At 43.0% G+C, this 16965-nt stretch overlaps 1 protein-coding gene and 1 pseudogene across 1 annotated transcript; one reads left to right on the top strand and one right to left on the bottom strand.

The window, feature by feature from the left end:
• Positions 1–10348: 10348 nt before the first annotated feature.
• LOC147976578 (uncharacterized) lies at positions 10349–11396 on the bottom strand (annotated as a pseudogene).
• Positions 11397–13941: 2545 nt separating this feature from the next.
• Positions 13942–14334, top strand: LOC147976577 (uncharacterized). The gene has a single exon (XM_087520906.1). It carries the CDS (start codon positions 13942–13944, stop codon positions 14332–14334), a length of 393 nt encoding a protein of 130 aa, XP_087377032.1.
• The last annotated feature ends 2631 nt before the right edge of the window (positions 14335–16965 follow it).

The raw sequence follows: 16965 nt of genomic DNA, 5'->3' as shown, positions 1-16965 counted from the left end.
CAGGATGCCCTGCTAGCGCCTCCACTACATGGAAAGGACTAGGGAAAAGCCTAGCAGCAACGCGGGTTTTAGGTACATTAGTAGCGCGGGGACCAGCGCTACTAATAAGGCCCTATAGCTAACACTTAGCAGAAGCGCGTGGGCGCCTGCGCTACTGGTATACAAGTGTAGCAGCAGCTAGCTTCGTGCAAGCTTGCTACTGCTAATAGCTCTAGCCTGCTTGGGCTGGACGCGCTACTGCTACTGTCATGCTGCTGCTAACTTTCTCCACTCGCTACTGCTAATTTTAGTAGTTTTTTCTGCATATTTGTTTTGTATTTGAACAGGCTTTATACAAGAATCTTTAGCAGATACAAATGTCATCATTAGCAGTAGGACATAGAATCCATCATTAAGAGAACCACTCGGTTGCTGGATGCAGCAGAAGTCGGTCTTATGGCCGAAGGCAAGCCTGCCGCCCCTTCTCTTCTTGTCCATGATCTCTCCACCCCGTGCTCCGTAGTAAAACATAGCACTGTCGAGAACATCCTTGATGTGGGTGTAATCCTTTTTGTGAATGTTCTTCGACGAGTCCAAGTAAAGAGCGTGGGAGTATCGGGGGTAGAGGATGATGAGGATGGCGTGCCCGCCGCTGCGTAAAATAAGTACACCTCAAATTAATTAGCCTCCACCGTGCAAATGAATGATTGAAATCTAAGGAAGGATATCTGCGCGGATGACTTACAGGGGATGATAAGGCATGAGAATCGCCTCCTTGTCCTTATTGGCGAGCATGAAATTGACGATGTATTCTCTCGCGTATTCACGGTGCTTTGCGCAGACTCCCAAGAAGCTCTCGTGCATGAAGTACGGGTCAGCGACATAGATATGAGGTATCTGCGCAACCCCGATGATGTAGTTCATGTGCAAGGCATAAAGGCGGACAAACGTAAAATCCAGCTTCTTCACGTGAAACATGTCGAATATGTAATCGATCGAAGGAAGAACTTATCCGCGGGGAAGAAGTCGACATACGACAATTGCCGCAGAACGTTAACCACGTAGAGTGGGTATCCAGGATCTTTCAAGGCGATGAGGCCTTTCTCTATCCGTAGCACATCGTCATGAAGACTCCTTAGATCACCGAATCTGGCCCTTAGCACTGTTGCAGGTAGGATTGGTTGACCAGGGATATGCAATTTATCCGCACCGGTGATATCTATATGGTCTTGAACCCGAGGCTGCTGAGGCAGCTGGATCATAGAATCAGCTTTCTTGCCTTTCCTCGCTCTCTTCCTAGGCTTCTTTGTCGGAAGGTCGTCTATAATATGTTGAGCCTTCGGAGGCGGCAATTCAGGCACCGACACATGACGCTCAAACCCTGAGTAGGCGCCAGTATAGACATACTGTTGAGTGCCATCATCATCCTCATCCTCATCCATGTCGACGTTATCAGCGACTAATGGAGCCTCTTCCTTACCCCGTCCGCTATCACCCAACCCGACACCCGACGCTAATTGGGTAAGTGGGGTGTTGATTGATACGTCTCCAACGTATCTATAATTTTTGATTGTTCCATGCTATTATATTATCAACCTTGGATGTTGTATATGCATTTATATGCTATTTTATATGATTTTTAGGACTAACCTATTAACCCAGAGCCCAGTGCCAGTTTTTTTTTCTTGTTTTAGAGTATCGCAGAAAAGGGAAAAAAACGGAGTCCAATTGACCTGAAACTTCACGGAACTTATTTTTGGAAGGAAAGCAACCCGGGAGACCTGGATTCCACGTAAGGGAAGCTTCGAGGAGGCCACGAAGTAGGGGGGCGCGCCCACCCCCCTGGGCGCACCCTCCACCCTCGTGGGCCCCTCGTGGCTCCCCTGACGTACTTCTTCCACCTATATATCTCCCTATACCCTAAAACATCGGGGAGCACAATAGATCGCGAGTTCCGCTGCCAGAAGCCTTCGTAGCCATCGAAAGCCAATCTAGACCCGTTCCGGCACCCTGCCGGAGGGGGAATCCCTCTCCGGTGGCCATCTTCATCATCCCGGTGCTCTCCATGACGAGGAGGGAGTAGTTCTCCCCTCGGGGCTGAGGGTATGTACCAGTAGCTATGTGTTTGATCTCTCTCTCTCTCTCGTGTTCGTGATTTGGCACGATCTTGATGTATCGCGAGCTTTGTTATTATAGTTGGATTCTTATGATGTTTCTCCCCCTCTACTCTCTTGTAATGGATTGAGTATCCCCTTTGAAGTTATCTTATTGGATTGAGTCTTTAAAGATTTGAGAACACTTGATGTATGTCTTGCCGTGCATATCTGTGGTGACAATGGGATATCACGTGATTCACTTGATGTATGTTTTGGTGATCAACTTGCGGGTTCCGCCCATGAACCTATGCATAGGGGTTGGCACATGTTTTCATCTTGACTCTCTGGTAGAAACTTTGGGGCACTCTTTGAAGTACTTTGTGTTGGTTTGAATAGATGAATCTGAGATTGTGTGATGCATATCGTATAATCATACCCACGGATACTTGAGGTGACATTGGAGTATCTAGGTAACATTAGGGTTTTGGTTGATTTGTGTCTTAAGGCGTTATTCTAGTACGAACTCTAGGGCTGTTTGTGACACTTATAGGAATAGCCCAACGGATTGATTGGAAAGAATAACTTTGAGGTGGTTTCGTACCCTACCATGATCTCTTCGTTTGTTCTCCGCTATTAGTGACTTTGGAGTGACTCTTTGTTGCATGTTGAGGGATAGTTATGTGATCCAATTATGTTATTATTGTTGAGGGAACTTGCACTAGTGAAAGTATGAACCCTAGGCCTTGTTTCAACGCATTGCAATACCGTTTACGCTCACTTTTATCATTCGTTACCTTGCTGTTTTTATATTTTCAGATTACAAAAACTATTATCTACTATCCATATACCACTTGTATCAACTAGTGCACCTATACAATTTACCATTGTATTGGGTGTGTTGGGGACACAAGAGACTCTTTGTTATTTGGTTTCAGGGTTGCTTGAGAGAGACCATCTTCATCCTACGCCTCCTACGGATTGATAAACCTTAGGTCATCCACTTGAGGGAAATTTGCTACTGTCCTACAAACCTCTGCACTTGGAGGCCCAACAACGTCTACAAGAAGAAGGTTGTGTAGTAGACATCAAGCTCTTTTCTGGCGCCATTGCCAGGGAGGTGAGTGCTTGATGGTATATCTTTAGATCTTGCAATCGAATCTTTTTGTTTCTTGTTTTATCACTAGTTTAGTTTATAAAAGAAAACTATAAAAAAATGGAACTGAGTTTACCTCATACGCTTCATCTTTTTAATATCTTTCATGAGTATGATGGAAAGAAAAATTGTGCCAAAGTGTTAGAAGAAGAATGCATTAAAATGTTTGGCACTAAATATTTTAATGATGAGCATGATTGCAATCTTGTTAGTATGAACCCCTTGAATATCCATGGTACTAATGATGATTGCACTAGTTATGATGAAAATGTCTCCTATAAACATGTCAATTTTTGAGGAGTGCATTGGATTTGTAAGTACACACCAAATAGGGAGGATAGATATTGCAAGAGGCATAAGTACTTAGAAACTAAATTGTTGCAAGAAAGGCTAGATGATTGTGCTGAAAATTTAAATTTTCTTTGCTGTACTTGTGAACTTTGCAATGAAAGTGGTCATTTAGCTATCCGATGCAAATTGTTTCATGATCTAATTGTGTCCAAAAATTGTGATGATTTGATTTCCCTTACACATTATAATGAACTTAGCTTTCTTGTGGGTTGCGAAGAAATGAAACATATAACTGGGCATCTTCCAGAATTTGCCCGTTATAAACTTCTTGGTTTTGATCTAGAGGAAATCTATATATATATATATATATATATATATATATATATATTGTGCGGTGAATTGCATTGAAAATCCTTATATTGCCAATTACATAAAGAAAAGAAAAGAAATAGAAGATGAAGAGAATACTAATGAAAGGGAAGAGACTTCCCAATACCCTCCTATTATTTCTTATGATGAATCAGGTAACGAGGAGGAGCCTCCTATTCAACCAATCTCATTAATAAGGAGCTCCAAAAAGAGGATTGAACCCACACATGATGTGGTGAAGAAGAAGAAAAGAAAAAGGAAGAGAGGTAAAAAGATATCTCTCCCAAATAATGCTGCTCCTATTACTATTGTACCTCATGAAAATATAATTGTGGAAGATAATGATACTTCTTATGATCTTGAAAATCATTTTTGCACTTGCTTGGAAGAATATGATAATTGCTATACTATTGGCGCTATCCATACTATTGATGATGAAAGTGATTATGCTTATGATATGAAAAGGCCCAAGCTTGGGGAAAGATGAGGTTTTTGAGAATATATTTTCTTCAATTAATTTTTGTCCCAAGCTTGGGGACGCTACGTTTAATAAAGATGATATTTTTAGTCTTCCAACTTTTGATATGCAAATTTATAATGATGATAGCATGCCTCTTACTTATGATGATTATTGTGATGATACTTATGCTATAAAAAGTAGTGATTATATTTATAAAACTTGTCATTATTATGGTTACCCCTTTTCTGAACATTACTCTTTTAATGTGGAAACAATTTTTAGTATTCGAGTTTCTTATGATACTCCCACTATTTCGAATGAGAAGAATTTTGCTTATGTAGAGAGTAATAAAATTTCTATGTTTGTAGATCATGAAAAGAATGATTTAGGTGCTTGTTATATTGTTTAATTCATTCATGATTCTAATGAAAATTATTATGAGGTAGGAACATATGCTTGTAGGAATTGCAATAATATCAAGTTTCCTCTCTGTGTGCTTAAAGTTTTGAAGTTATGCTTGTTTTGCCTTCCTATGCAAGATGATTCTTGTTCCCACAAGTTGTTTGCTCACAAAATCCCTATGCATAGGAAGTGGGTTAGACTTAAATTTGCTAGTCATATTCTTCATGATGCTCTCCTTATGTTATAATTCTTATCTTTTATATGAGCATCATTGAAACCATCATGCCTAGCTAGGGGCGTTAAATGATAGCGCTTGTTGGGAGGCAACCCAATTTTATTTTTGTTCCTTACTTTTTTCTCCTGTTTAGTAATAAATAATTCATCTAGCCTCTGTTTAGATGTGGTTTTATGTTTTAATTAGTGTTTGTGCCAAGTAGAACTGTTGGGAAGAAGTGGGGAAAGTCATGTTGATCTTGCTGTAAAAACAGAAACTTTAGCCCTCACGAGAATTGCTGCCATTTTTATTTTGAGAGTGATATTTAGTTAATTGTTTTTGCAGATGATTAATAGATAAATTCTTCACGTCCTGAAATTTATTTTATAATTTTATGAGTTCCATAAGTATGCGTTTGATCCAGATTACCACAGACTGTTCTGTTTTTGACGGTTCTGTTTTAGATGTGTTGTTTGCTTATTTTGATGAATCTATGAGTAGTATCGGAGGGTATGAACCATAGATAAGTTGGAATACAGTAGATATTACACCAATATGAATTTAGAATGAGTTAACAACAGTACCTAAGTGGTGATTTATTTTCTTATACTAACGGAGCTTACGAGTTTTCTGTTAAGTTTTGTGTTGTGAAGTTTTCAAGTTTTGGGTAAAGATTCGATGGACTATGGAATAAGGAGTGGCAAGAGCCTAAGATTGGGGATGCCCAAGGCACCCCAAGGTAATATTGAAGGACAACCAAAAGCCTAAGCTTGGGGATGCCCCGGAAGGCATCCCCTCTTTCGTCTTCGTTCATCGGTAACTTTACTTGGAGCTATTTTTTTATTTACCACATGATATGTTTTTTGCTTGGAGCGTCATTTTATTTTGTTTTGCTTGATGTTTGAATAAAATACCAAGATCTGAAATTATTAAATATTAGAGAGTCTTCACATAGTTGCGTAATTATTCGACTGCTCATTGATCTTCACTTATATCTTTCGGAGTAGTTTGTTGTTGGTCTAGTGCTTCACTTATATCTTTTTAGAGCACGGTGGTGGTTTTATTTTATAGAAATTAATGAACTCTCATGCTTCACTTATATCATTTTGAGAGTCTTTAGAACAGCATGGTAATGTGCTTTGGTTATGAATTTAGTCCTAATATGATGGGCATCCAAGAGGGATATAATAAAAACTATCATATAAAGTGCATTGAATACTATGAGAAGTTTGATACTTGATAATTGTTTTGAGATATGGAGATGGTGATATTAGAGTCATGCTAGTTGAGTAGTTGTGAATTTGAGAGATACTTGCGTTAAAGTTTGTGATTCCCGTAGCATGCACGTATGGTGAACCGTTATGTGATGAAGTCGGAGCATGATTTATTTATTGATTGTCTTCCTTATGAGTGGCGGTCGGGGATGAGAGATGGTCTTTTCCTACCAATCTATCCCCCTAGGAGCATGCACATAGTACTTTGTTTCGATAATAGATTTTGGCAATAAGTATGTGAGTTCTTTATGACTAATGTTGAGTCCATGGATTATACGCACTCTCACCCTTCCACCATTGCTAGCCTCTCTAATAGGGCGCACCTTTCGCCGGTATCATAAACCCACCATATACCTTCCTCAAAACAGCCACCATACCTACCTATTATGGCATTTCCATAGCCATTCCGAGATATATTGCCCTGCAACTTTCCACTGTTCCGTTATTATGACACGCTTCATCATTGTCATATTGCTTTGCATGATCATGTAGTTGACATCGTATTTGTGGCAAAGCCACCGTTCATAATTCTTCCATATATGTCACTCTTGATTCATTGCACATCCCGGTACACCGCCGGAGGCATTCATAAAGAGTCATATCTTGTCCTAAGTATCGAGTTGTAATTCTTGAGTTGTAAGTAAAAAAGAAGTGTGATGATCATCATTATTAGAGCATTGTCCCAGTGAGGAAAGGATGATGGAGACTATAATTCCCCCACAAGTCGGGATGAGACTCCGGACGAAAAAAAAGAGGCCAAAGAAGCCCAAATAAAAAAAGAAGAAAAAAAGAGGCCATAAAAAAGAGAAAGGCCCAAATAAAAAATATAAAAAATGAGAGAAAAAGAGAGAAGGGGCAATGCTACTATCCTTTTACCACACTTGTGCTTCAAAGTAGCACCATGATCTTCATGATAGAGAGTATCCTATGTTGTCACTTTCATATACTAGTGGGAATCTTTCATTATAGAACTTGGCTTGTATACTCCAATGACGGGCTTACTCAAAATTCCCTAGGTCTTCGTGAGCAAGCGAGTTGGATGCACACCCACTAGTTTCTTTTGTTGAGCTTTCATACATTTATAGCTCTAGTGCATCCGTTGCATGGCAATCCCTACTCACTCACATTTATATATATTGATGGGCATCTCCATAGCCCATTGATACGCCTAGTTGATGTGAGACTATCTTCTCCTTTTTGTCTTCTCCACAACCACCATTCTATTCCACCTATAGTGCTATGTCCATGGCTCACGCTCATGTATTGCGTGAAGATTGAAAAAGTTTGAGAACATCAAAAAGTATGAAACAATTGCTTGGCTTGTCATCGGGTTGTGCATGATTTGAATATGTTGTGTGGTGAAGATGGAGCATAGCCAGACTATATGATTTTGTAGGGATAACTTTCTTTGGCCATGTTATTTTGAGAAGACATGATTGCTTTGCTAGTATGCTTGAAGTATTATTATTTTTATGTCAATATTAAACTTTTGTCTTGAATCTTATGGATCTGAATATTCTTTCCAAAATGAAGAGAATTACTTAGAGAAATATGTTAGCTAGCATTCCACATCAAAAATTCTGTTTTTATCATTTACCTACTCGAGGACGGCAGGAATTAAGCTTGGGGATGCTGATACATCTCCAACGTATCTATAATTTTTGATTGTTCCATGCTATTATATTATCAACCTTGGATGTTTTATATGCATTTATATGCTATTTTATATGATTTTTGGGACTAACCTATTAACCCAGTGCCAGTTTCTGTTTTTTTCTTGTTTTAGAGTATCATCACGGAAAAGGAAAAACAAATGGAGTCCAATTGACCTGAAACTTCACGGAACTTATTTTTGGAAGGAAAGCAACCCGGGATACTTGGAGTCCACGTAAGGGAAGCTTCAAGGAGGCCACGAGGTAGGGGGCGTGCCCTCCACCCTCGTGGGCCCCTCATGGCTCCCCTGACGTACTTCTTCCGCCTATATATCTCCATATACCCTAAAAACATCGGGGAGCATAATAGATCGGGAGTTCCGCCGCCAGAAGCCTCCGTAGCCATCGAAAGCCAATCTAGACCCGTTCTAGCACCCTGCTGGACGGGGAATCCCTCTCCGGTGGCCATCTTCATCATCCCGGTGCTCTCCATGACGAGGAGGGAGTAGTTCTCCCTCGGGGCTGAGGGTATGTACCAGTAGCTATGTGTTTGATCTCTCTCTCTCTCTCGTGTTCTTGATTTGGCACGATCTTGACGTATCGCGAGCTTTGCTATTATAGTTGGATCTTATGATGTGTCTCCCCCTCTACTCTCTTGTAATGGATTGAGTTTCCCCTTTGAAGTTATCTTATCGGATTGAGTCTTTAAAGATTTGAGAACACTTGATGTATGTATTGCCGTGCGTATCTGTGGTGACAATGGGATATCACGTAATTCACTTGATGTATGTTTTGGTGATCAACTTGCGGGTTCCGCCCATGAACCTATGCATAGGGGTTGGCACACGTTTTTGTCGTGATTCTCCGGTAGAAACTTTGGGGCACTCTTTGAGGTCCTATGTGTTGGTTGAATAGATGAATCTGAGATTGTGTGATGCATATTGTATAATCATACCCACGGATACTTGAGGTGACATTGAAGTATCTAGGTGACATTAGGGTTTTGGTTGATTTGTGTCTTAAGGTGTTATTCTAGTACGAACTCTAGGGCTGTTTGTGACACTTATAGGAATAGCCCAACGAATTGATTGGAAAGAGTAACTTTGAGGTGGTTTCGTACCCTACCATGATCTCTTTGTTTGTTCTCCGCTATTAGTGACTTTGGAGTGACTGTTCATTGCATGTTGAGGGATAGTTATGTGACCCAATTATGTTATTATTGTTGAGGGAACTTGCACTAGTGAAAGTATGAACCCTAGGCCTTTTTTCAACGCATTGCAATACCGTTTACGCTCACTTTTATCATTCGTTACCTTGTTGTTTTTATATTTTCAGATTACAAAAACTATTATCTACTATCCATATACCACTTGTATCACCATCTCTTCGCCGAACTAGTGCACCTATACAATTTACCATTGTATTGGGTGTGTTGGGGACACAAGAGACTCTTTGTTATTTGGTTGCAGGGTTTCTTGAGAGAGACCATCTTCATCCTACGCCTCCTACGGATTGATAAACCTTAGGTCATCCAGTTGAGGGAAAGTTGCTACTGTCCTACAAACCTCTGCACTTGGAGGCCCAACAACGTCTACAAGAAGAAGGTTGTGTAGTAGACATCATTGATGTTCATACCTTGCTGAGGCTGCGTGCTCATGGGTGTGCTCCCGGCCGCCTCCAGACGAAGCAGACTGTTTGGTCACAACATGACCCACCCATTGCAACAATCACCAAGCCGCCGCGGGGTCTCGTCGTCATCCCCCCTAGTACCAGAGGAGGAAAATTCTCGTGGCCTGGTTTCACACTGGCCACGGAAACCTTGAAGACGTTCGGGGGGATCGGCCGGCTATGGAACAATGGTTCCTTTGGCTTCATTATCGTAGCCTTCCCCACGTCCACCTTCTGGTCGCTGATGGTGTACAATATGGTGCACGGGGTTTCGTTGGCCTGCAAAGAAAAGTCTGCGATGTGAGACATCCGAAAGGCAACAAAAACGGGAGACTATACATTTATTAAGGGGCCGGTGTGACAGATACCGTGAGGGCGTCGAGATCAGCCAAAGACGAAGCACCGCCGAGCACGTTCGGTGCGGGAGCAGTTGCAGCTGCAGGTGCTGGTGTGACACTAGTCGAGCGACTCCCCAAGAAGTCAGCAAGGGGAAAGTCCGCTGCATTTTTTTCTGGATTTTGCCTGGTCTAATTGAAAACGGCCAAAACCAAGGAAGTGGACTCTACAACCATCTGTTTTGCGGCAGCTACCACTGTTGCGACTGTCTGATATGATTTCTTCTCAACCACAATCTCAACCTTCTTGTCGATGTTTTCTTCGGTTAACCTCCGTCTTTCCTTTCTCTCCTCCTTGGTCTCACTGTAGTACTTCTTCCACGTGGCGCCATCTCTGACACCGTGCACACGTCCATACGACGGTCGAGTATCCACCGGGAGTCGTTTCAATATGTTCAATGCCCGGTTGAATGGACTGTCCCACTTGGGCCTCGCCAACACCTCAGATGGCGAGTCGCTTTCGGCCGCAATCCTGTGCTGCTCTCTCTACAAAAGGCACAATGATCGTTTACAAATAAGACTAACGTGCAGTCGAATTGATCAAAAACTAAAATTACCAGCAGTCTGATGAACTCCGTCGTGATCGCGTTCGTCTCGAAAACCTTCTTCACTGGGTCCCAACGGTGCCGGGCCCTGAGGACATCACGCTCCTGCGGGACAATGAACTCCAAGGGGTTTGGGATGCCCAGACTCACAACTTCCGTGTCCTCCTTGGCCCATTTGGACCTCTTCCCGCTGTAACCACGGCTTCCGAGGTGGTGGCTCCCAATGTTCCTCTGTTGAAGCCCCTTCATGTACTTACACTTTTTTGGCAGCTTCGGCCTCGCAAGCCGCCTTGAATATTTGAAACTGCTCTTCCGTGATTTTCGGATTATCCTTTACAATCTCGGAGTAGGGCTCCTTGTTGTCGATGATCCTTGCTTTCACCCTTGTTTTCTAGGCGGCCAACGCGTCGCTAAACTTGGTCATGGCATGTTTGTTTATCTTCTTCATTGTCGGGTCCTTATCTGGATCTTTATAATCCTTTTCATTCTGGCCCGGGAACAAGAATATCTGGTGAAACTTCTTTAGGAGGGAGGTCCTCATATTATCTATCTTCGGTAGTTTCTCATCGTTGATGGTGGCGGTTGTCCGTACGATGCAACCTATTTGATTGTCGTAGCACGCGCGCGCTTTCTGGGGCGCTTTTGGCTCAAAATTGTCGTCGTCCACCTTCGTGACCACCAGTCTAGTAGTCCTGAGCTTGTTAGGAAGCCGTTGCCTCTTTGCTTTCGGTTCTATACCGGCTACGCTAGTCTCGGCGCCGGTCTGAGTGCCGGTCTCAATGCCAGTCTTAGTCTCAGCGCCGGTCTCAGTCTCGTCGGCCAGGCTCAAAAATTCGTTTGCCGCCCGGTAGACGTCGTCGCAATCACCAGAACCCTGTCCTTCATCGTTGCTAGCCATGTTTCCTACGATTAAATCTAGTCAATTAATTCTAGACCTAATAAAATGAATAATGACATAAAAAAGGCCTATTATTTTGCAGGAACGTTGACTCCTTCCCGGTGCGGCAAATCCCAGGCACTCGATATGTCCTAGTTTGTAGCACAAGTCATGCCGAAATTCATGGAAAATTTCGGCATGACCTTTGCTAAAAAGTGGAAAAATCAAGAACCTGAATTTTGCCGGAACTGAAATGAATCAACATTCCGGCAAAACATAGGCCACTCGGCTTCATTCCCTGGAAACAACAAAAGGCCACTTGGGCACAATCGAACCACTTCAATGTCGATTATGATCCATGAGCAAACACAATTGAGGATTTTTCATATATCATGACCACTTGAAATTTGCATCTCCTAGTGTTTGACACTTCAAGAAAATCTACACAAATCTCATGCTCTCTGAAACTCAATTCAAAAACCAAATATAGATGGATGAACCCTAGAACTCAAATTATGTCCTAAATTTTTGTCCTAATAAAAATTCACCAAAAATTAAGAACTGACTAGACTTGCAACACTAATGGAAATTTATATTTTTATATTGATTTTTTAATCTAAACTAAATCCTGCCACCCTAGTTAACACCTAGTTAAACCTTACTTTCCTAACATTTGCAATTAAACACTACAACCCTAACCCTACTGCCCTAGTTAGGCATATACAATTTTTTCCTACGGCGAGGGAGGCAGATGTGGCGAGGGAGACAGGGGCGTCTCTGTCAAATTAACCTAACTAAATTCTTTTCCTAACTAAATTAACCTAACTAATTTAGAGAGAGAGAGGAGGGGTGGGGGCTTACAGAGGATGGCTCCGGTGGTGGCGTGGGATGCAGTGGTGGCGAGGGAGGCAGGGGCGTCTCCGGTGACGACGAGGGAGGCAGTTGTGGCGAGGGAGGATCCGGTGGCGTCGACTGCGGCTCCGGTGGCATTGATGAGGCCGCGCGGCTCCGATGGTGTTGGGGCCGCTCCGGTGGCGTTGACGGCGCGCGGCTCTGGTGGCTCCGACGGCGTCGACGTCGGCAGGAGACGACGGCGAAGTGGGGCGACGGCGAATCGGGAAGACGGCGGTGGGGTGGGTCGAGGGATTTGGGGGAGAAGTGGTGGCCGGGGGGAAATGGTTTTTTGGTTAAGTCAAACTTAGCGGTAGCGCTTTTTGCGAAACATGCTATAGCTAAGTTAGCTATAGCAATTTTCACAAAACGCGCTACTGCTATAGCTATGTAATTTCCTTCATCTTTCTTATTTCCTTTTCTGTTTCTACAGCGGGGGTCTAGGAAACGCGCTGCAGCTACGTTAGCTATAGCGCCTCTTACGAACAAACGCTACTGCTATGCCTTTCTCCTTTTTTTCGCTTTCTCATTTATTTGCTCTACATTTTATTTTTTTCCTTTCTCCTTTTTCTATTTCTTTCTTTTTCATTTACTTTTCCATTTTTTTTATTTCCATTAGCAATAGCGCTCTCCGCGCGAAACGCGCTGCTACTTATGTCCTAGCGGTAGCGCGCTTCCCTCAAGACTGCTACTGCTATGCGTAGCCTATCGTTTTAGCAATGGGAATATTAGTGCTAGAGCTTTTTCATGCACACGCGCTACTGCTACTATTGTATCTGTAGCGCGGTTTACGAACGCGCGCTACTGCTATTTAGCATTAACGCCCATTTTTGAGACGTGCTACTGCTAATTTTCTATGTATATGGTTTTCCCTAGTAGTGCATAATCACCGGCAGAGAGGTGCTTAAGAAGGGTTTAATCCGCAGAGTTGGTGATGGAACTACTACGGAGGTATGGCATGATAACTGGATACAAGGGAGTAAAACTTTCAGACCAATTTGTAATACTGGAAGTGATCCCATACACCTTGTGTCTGAGTTGATGACTGGAATGAGGAAGTTCTCGAGGGAACCTTCATTGCCCCAGATGTGCTAGCCATCTTAATATGCCAAGGCCGCGGGTTGCTATTCCTGATTTTTGGGCATGGGGCTATAAGAGGTCCGGGATTTTCATGGTTCGATCTGCGTACAAGATGCTTATGGAATCCCGCGAAAACGATTTTAACCAGGTTGGCAGTTCCTCCCAAGGGGAGGAGGTGTGGAAATCACTATGGCGTTTGAAGGTACATCCCAAGATAAGAATTTTCTGGTGGCGGGTCCTTAAAGGATTCCTTTCGGCGAAGGAAGAATTATGCCGAAGACATGTAGGGGGAGATCTTACATGCCCAATGTGCGGCAACCAGGAGGAGTCACTGTTTCATTCTCTGGTGACATGTGATCACGCGAAGTTATTTTGGAGAGAGGCAGAAACTTTCTTCGAGTTTAAGATGACACGGCTACACCCAGCTACGTGGTCGAGGGACTTGCTTGACCACAGCTTCATTGGGAAAGACCGAGCGGCCATCATTATCTCAGTCATGTGGACAATCTGGTCAAGCAGGAACAAATACACTCATGAGGAGGTCAAATATCAGCCCGGGAGGTCGATGGTCCTAGTGAAGGAACTCATTCAAGCGATGTACATTCCATCTGAAGCTGACGACAGGAGGAGTCTCGCAAAGGAGAAATGGAAGCCACCGAAAGAAGGATGGTGTAAGATCAACACAGACGCTGTTGTGGACGTGAATGGGGGATCATCAGCGATCGGGGTGGTGGCTCGGGACCATGGCGGAGAGCTTATGCTAGCCAGGGGCCGCAAGCTATCAGGGGTGACTGACTCGTACTGCGCTAAGTTGCTAGGTGTCAGGGAAGCTATGCGTCTGGCTATGGAGAAGGGCTGGACGCGGGTGACCATCGAAACAGACTACAAAACTATCATAGATGAGTACATGGCAACGGAGTGTAGGTCGACAGGAAGCCCGATCATCAGTGATATCAAGTCCTATCACCAGAACTTTCAGGGGTTATGATTCAACTATGCTAGAAGAGAGGCCAATGAGGCGGCTTACTGGTGCGCCAGAGAGAGCCTTGCGAGCGCTTTGAATGTAATTTTCTTTGATGTTTTCCCTGCTTCATTGATTTCCCTAGTGCGATCGGATGTAAACCGTCTAAGGAATGAATAAAGGCCTTTGAGGGCATGATGTCTACTACACAACATTCTTCTTGTAGACATTGTTGGGCCTCCAAGTGCAGAGGTTTGTAGGATGGTAGCAAATTTCCCTCAAGTGGATGACTTAAGGTTTATCAATCCGTGGGAGGCGTAGGATGAAGATGGTGTCTCTCAAGCAACCCTACAACCAAATAACAAAGAGTCTCTTGTGTACCCAACACACCCAATACAATGATAAATTGTATAGGTGCACTAGTTCGGCAAAGAGATGGTGATACAAGTCCAATATGGATGATAGATACAGGTTTTTGTAATCTGAAAATATAAAAACAGCAAGGTAACTAATGATAAAAGTGAGCACAAACGGTATTGCAATGCGTTGAAACAAGGCCTAGGGTTCATACTTTCACTAGTCCAAGTTCTCTCGGCAATAATAAGATAATTGAGTCATATAAATTTCCCTCAACATGCAACAAAGAGTCACTCCAAAGTCACTAATAGCAGAGAACAAACGAAGAGATTATGGTAGGGTACGAAACCACCTCAAAGTTATCCTTTCTGATCGATCTATTCAAGAGTCTGTAGTAAAATAACACGAAGCTATTCTTTTCGTTCAATCTATCATAGAGTTCATACTAGAATAACACCTTAAGACACAAATCAACCAAAACCCTAATGTCACCTAGATACTCCAATGTCACCTCAAGTATCCGTGGGTATGATTATACGATATGCATCACACAATCTCAGATTCATCTATTCAAACCAACACAAAGTACTTCAAAGAGTGCCCCAAAGTTTCTACCAGAGAGTCAAGATGAAAACATGTGCCAACCCCTATGCATAGGTTCATGGGCGGAACCCGCAAGTTGATCACCAAAACATACATCAAGTGGATCAATAGAATACCCCATTGTCACCACGGGTATCCCACGCAGACATACATCAAGTGTTCTCAAATCCATAAAGACTCAATCCGATAAGATAACTTCAAATGGAATACTCAATCCATTACAAGAGAGTAGAGGGGGAGAAACATCATAAGATCCAACTATAATAGCAAAGCTCGCGATACATCAAGATCGTATCACCTCAAGAACACGAGAGAGAGAGAGAGAGAGAGATCAATCACATAGCTACTGGTACATACCCTCAGCCCCGAGGGTGAACTACTCCCTCCTCGTCATGGAGAGCGCCGGGATGATGAAGATGGCCATCGGTGAGGGTTCCCCCCTCCGGTAGGGTGCCGCAACGGGTCTAGATTAGTTTTTGGTGGCTACGGAGGCTTCTGGTGGCGGAACTCCCGATCTATTCTTCTCCTTGAAGTTTTTAGGGTATATGGGTATATATAGGAGGAAGAAGTACGTTGGTGGATCTCCGGGTTGTCCATGAGGCAGGGGGCGCCCAGGGGGTGGGTGCACCCCCCACCCTCGTGGCCAGCCCGGGACTCTTCTGGCCCATCTCTGATACTGTGTGGGCTACTTCTGGTCCAAAAATAAGTTCCATGAAGTTTCAGGTCAATTGGACTCCGTTTGATTTTCCTTTTCTGTGATACTATAAAACAAGGAAAAAACAGAAACTAGCACTGGCACTGGGCTCTAGGTTAATAGGTTAGTCCCAAAAATCATATAAAATAGCGTATAAATGCATATAAAACATCCAAGGTTGATAATATAATAGCATGGAACAATCAAAAATTATAGATACGTAGGAGACGTATCAGGGCGGTTCTCAAAAAAAGTTTACAGTCTACAACTAATTTAATTAATCAAATATAAAGGACGCTTCACAACAAGAAGGTAAATAGTTATGCATTGATGAGTTTCGTTGCTAAGCTTTTTCATGCACTTAGCACGTCATCGAAGCACATATGCGCGGGTAGAGGCCTTACAAGAATTCAAAGTGCAACAAGTCCAAAATAAAGACAACTACTTCACAATAGGTTCAAAACAATGAACACGGGTTCATTGGCAAAGCCGGGATTTGGAGTCGAGAGATAAGTCTAATGATCACCTGCCTATCTTGTGTCTGGCTCAACGCCTTTGACCGCTGCCATAAAACATGCATAATTTAAAGATCGCAACGGTTCAAAGTGCAACAAGTCCAAGGGAAAAATAAATACCACGATGGACAACCGAGGTGACCAATATGGCAGTAGTAACATAGATGGTGTAGAAGGTCATGAATCTTTTCCCAAAAGGTTGCCAACCTCTAGCCATTGCCTAAGACGAAAAAAGGATGGAATTCCAATTGTCGACTATAAAGGTTGACCCAATGTGGATCCACAACTTGACGATGTGGATGGACCACGAGAACTGGGAAGTACCTCCTCTACGAAGCAGGGCAAAAGGCTTGCCCTGAAGATACTTGACCTTTATGAGGTCCAGCCAATGGCCTTTTACATAGTCACATATTGTGAACAATTGGATTTAAGTTCGATGTCCACATCCCATCCTCATTGGTCTTTTTTCACACCTTCTCTCTCTCTCTC

This window comes from Triticum urartu, chromosome 4A, assembly GCF_056163025.1.
Source record: "Triticum urartu cultivar PI428250 chromosome 4A, HENAU_Tu73, whole genome shotgun sequence".
Taxonomy (NCBI): domain Eukaryota; kingdom Viridiplantae; phylum Streptophyta; class Magnoliopsida; order Poales; family Poaceae; genus Triticum; species Triticum urartu.
The sequence above is the reverse complement of the archived record's forward strand: the minus strand, read 5'-3'. Positions and strand labels throughout refer to the sequence as shown.

Coding starts and splice junctions, on each gene's coding strand:
- LOC147976577 (XM_087520906.1), top strand. CDS start 13,942: ATGTACATTCCATCTGAAGCTGACGACAGGAGGAGTCTCGCAAAGGAG.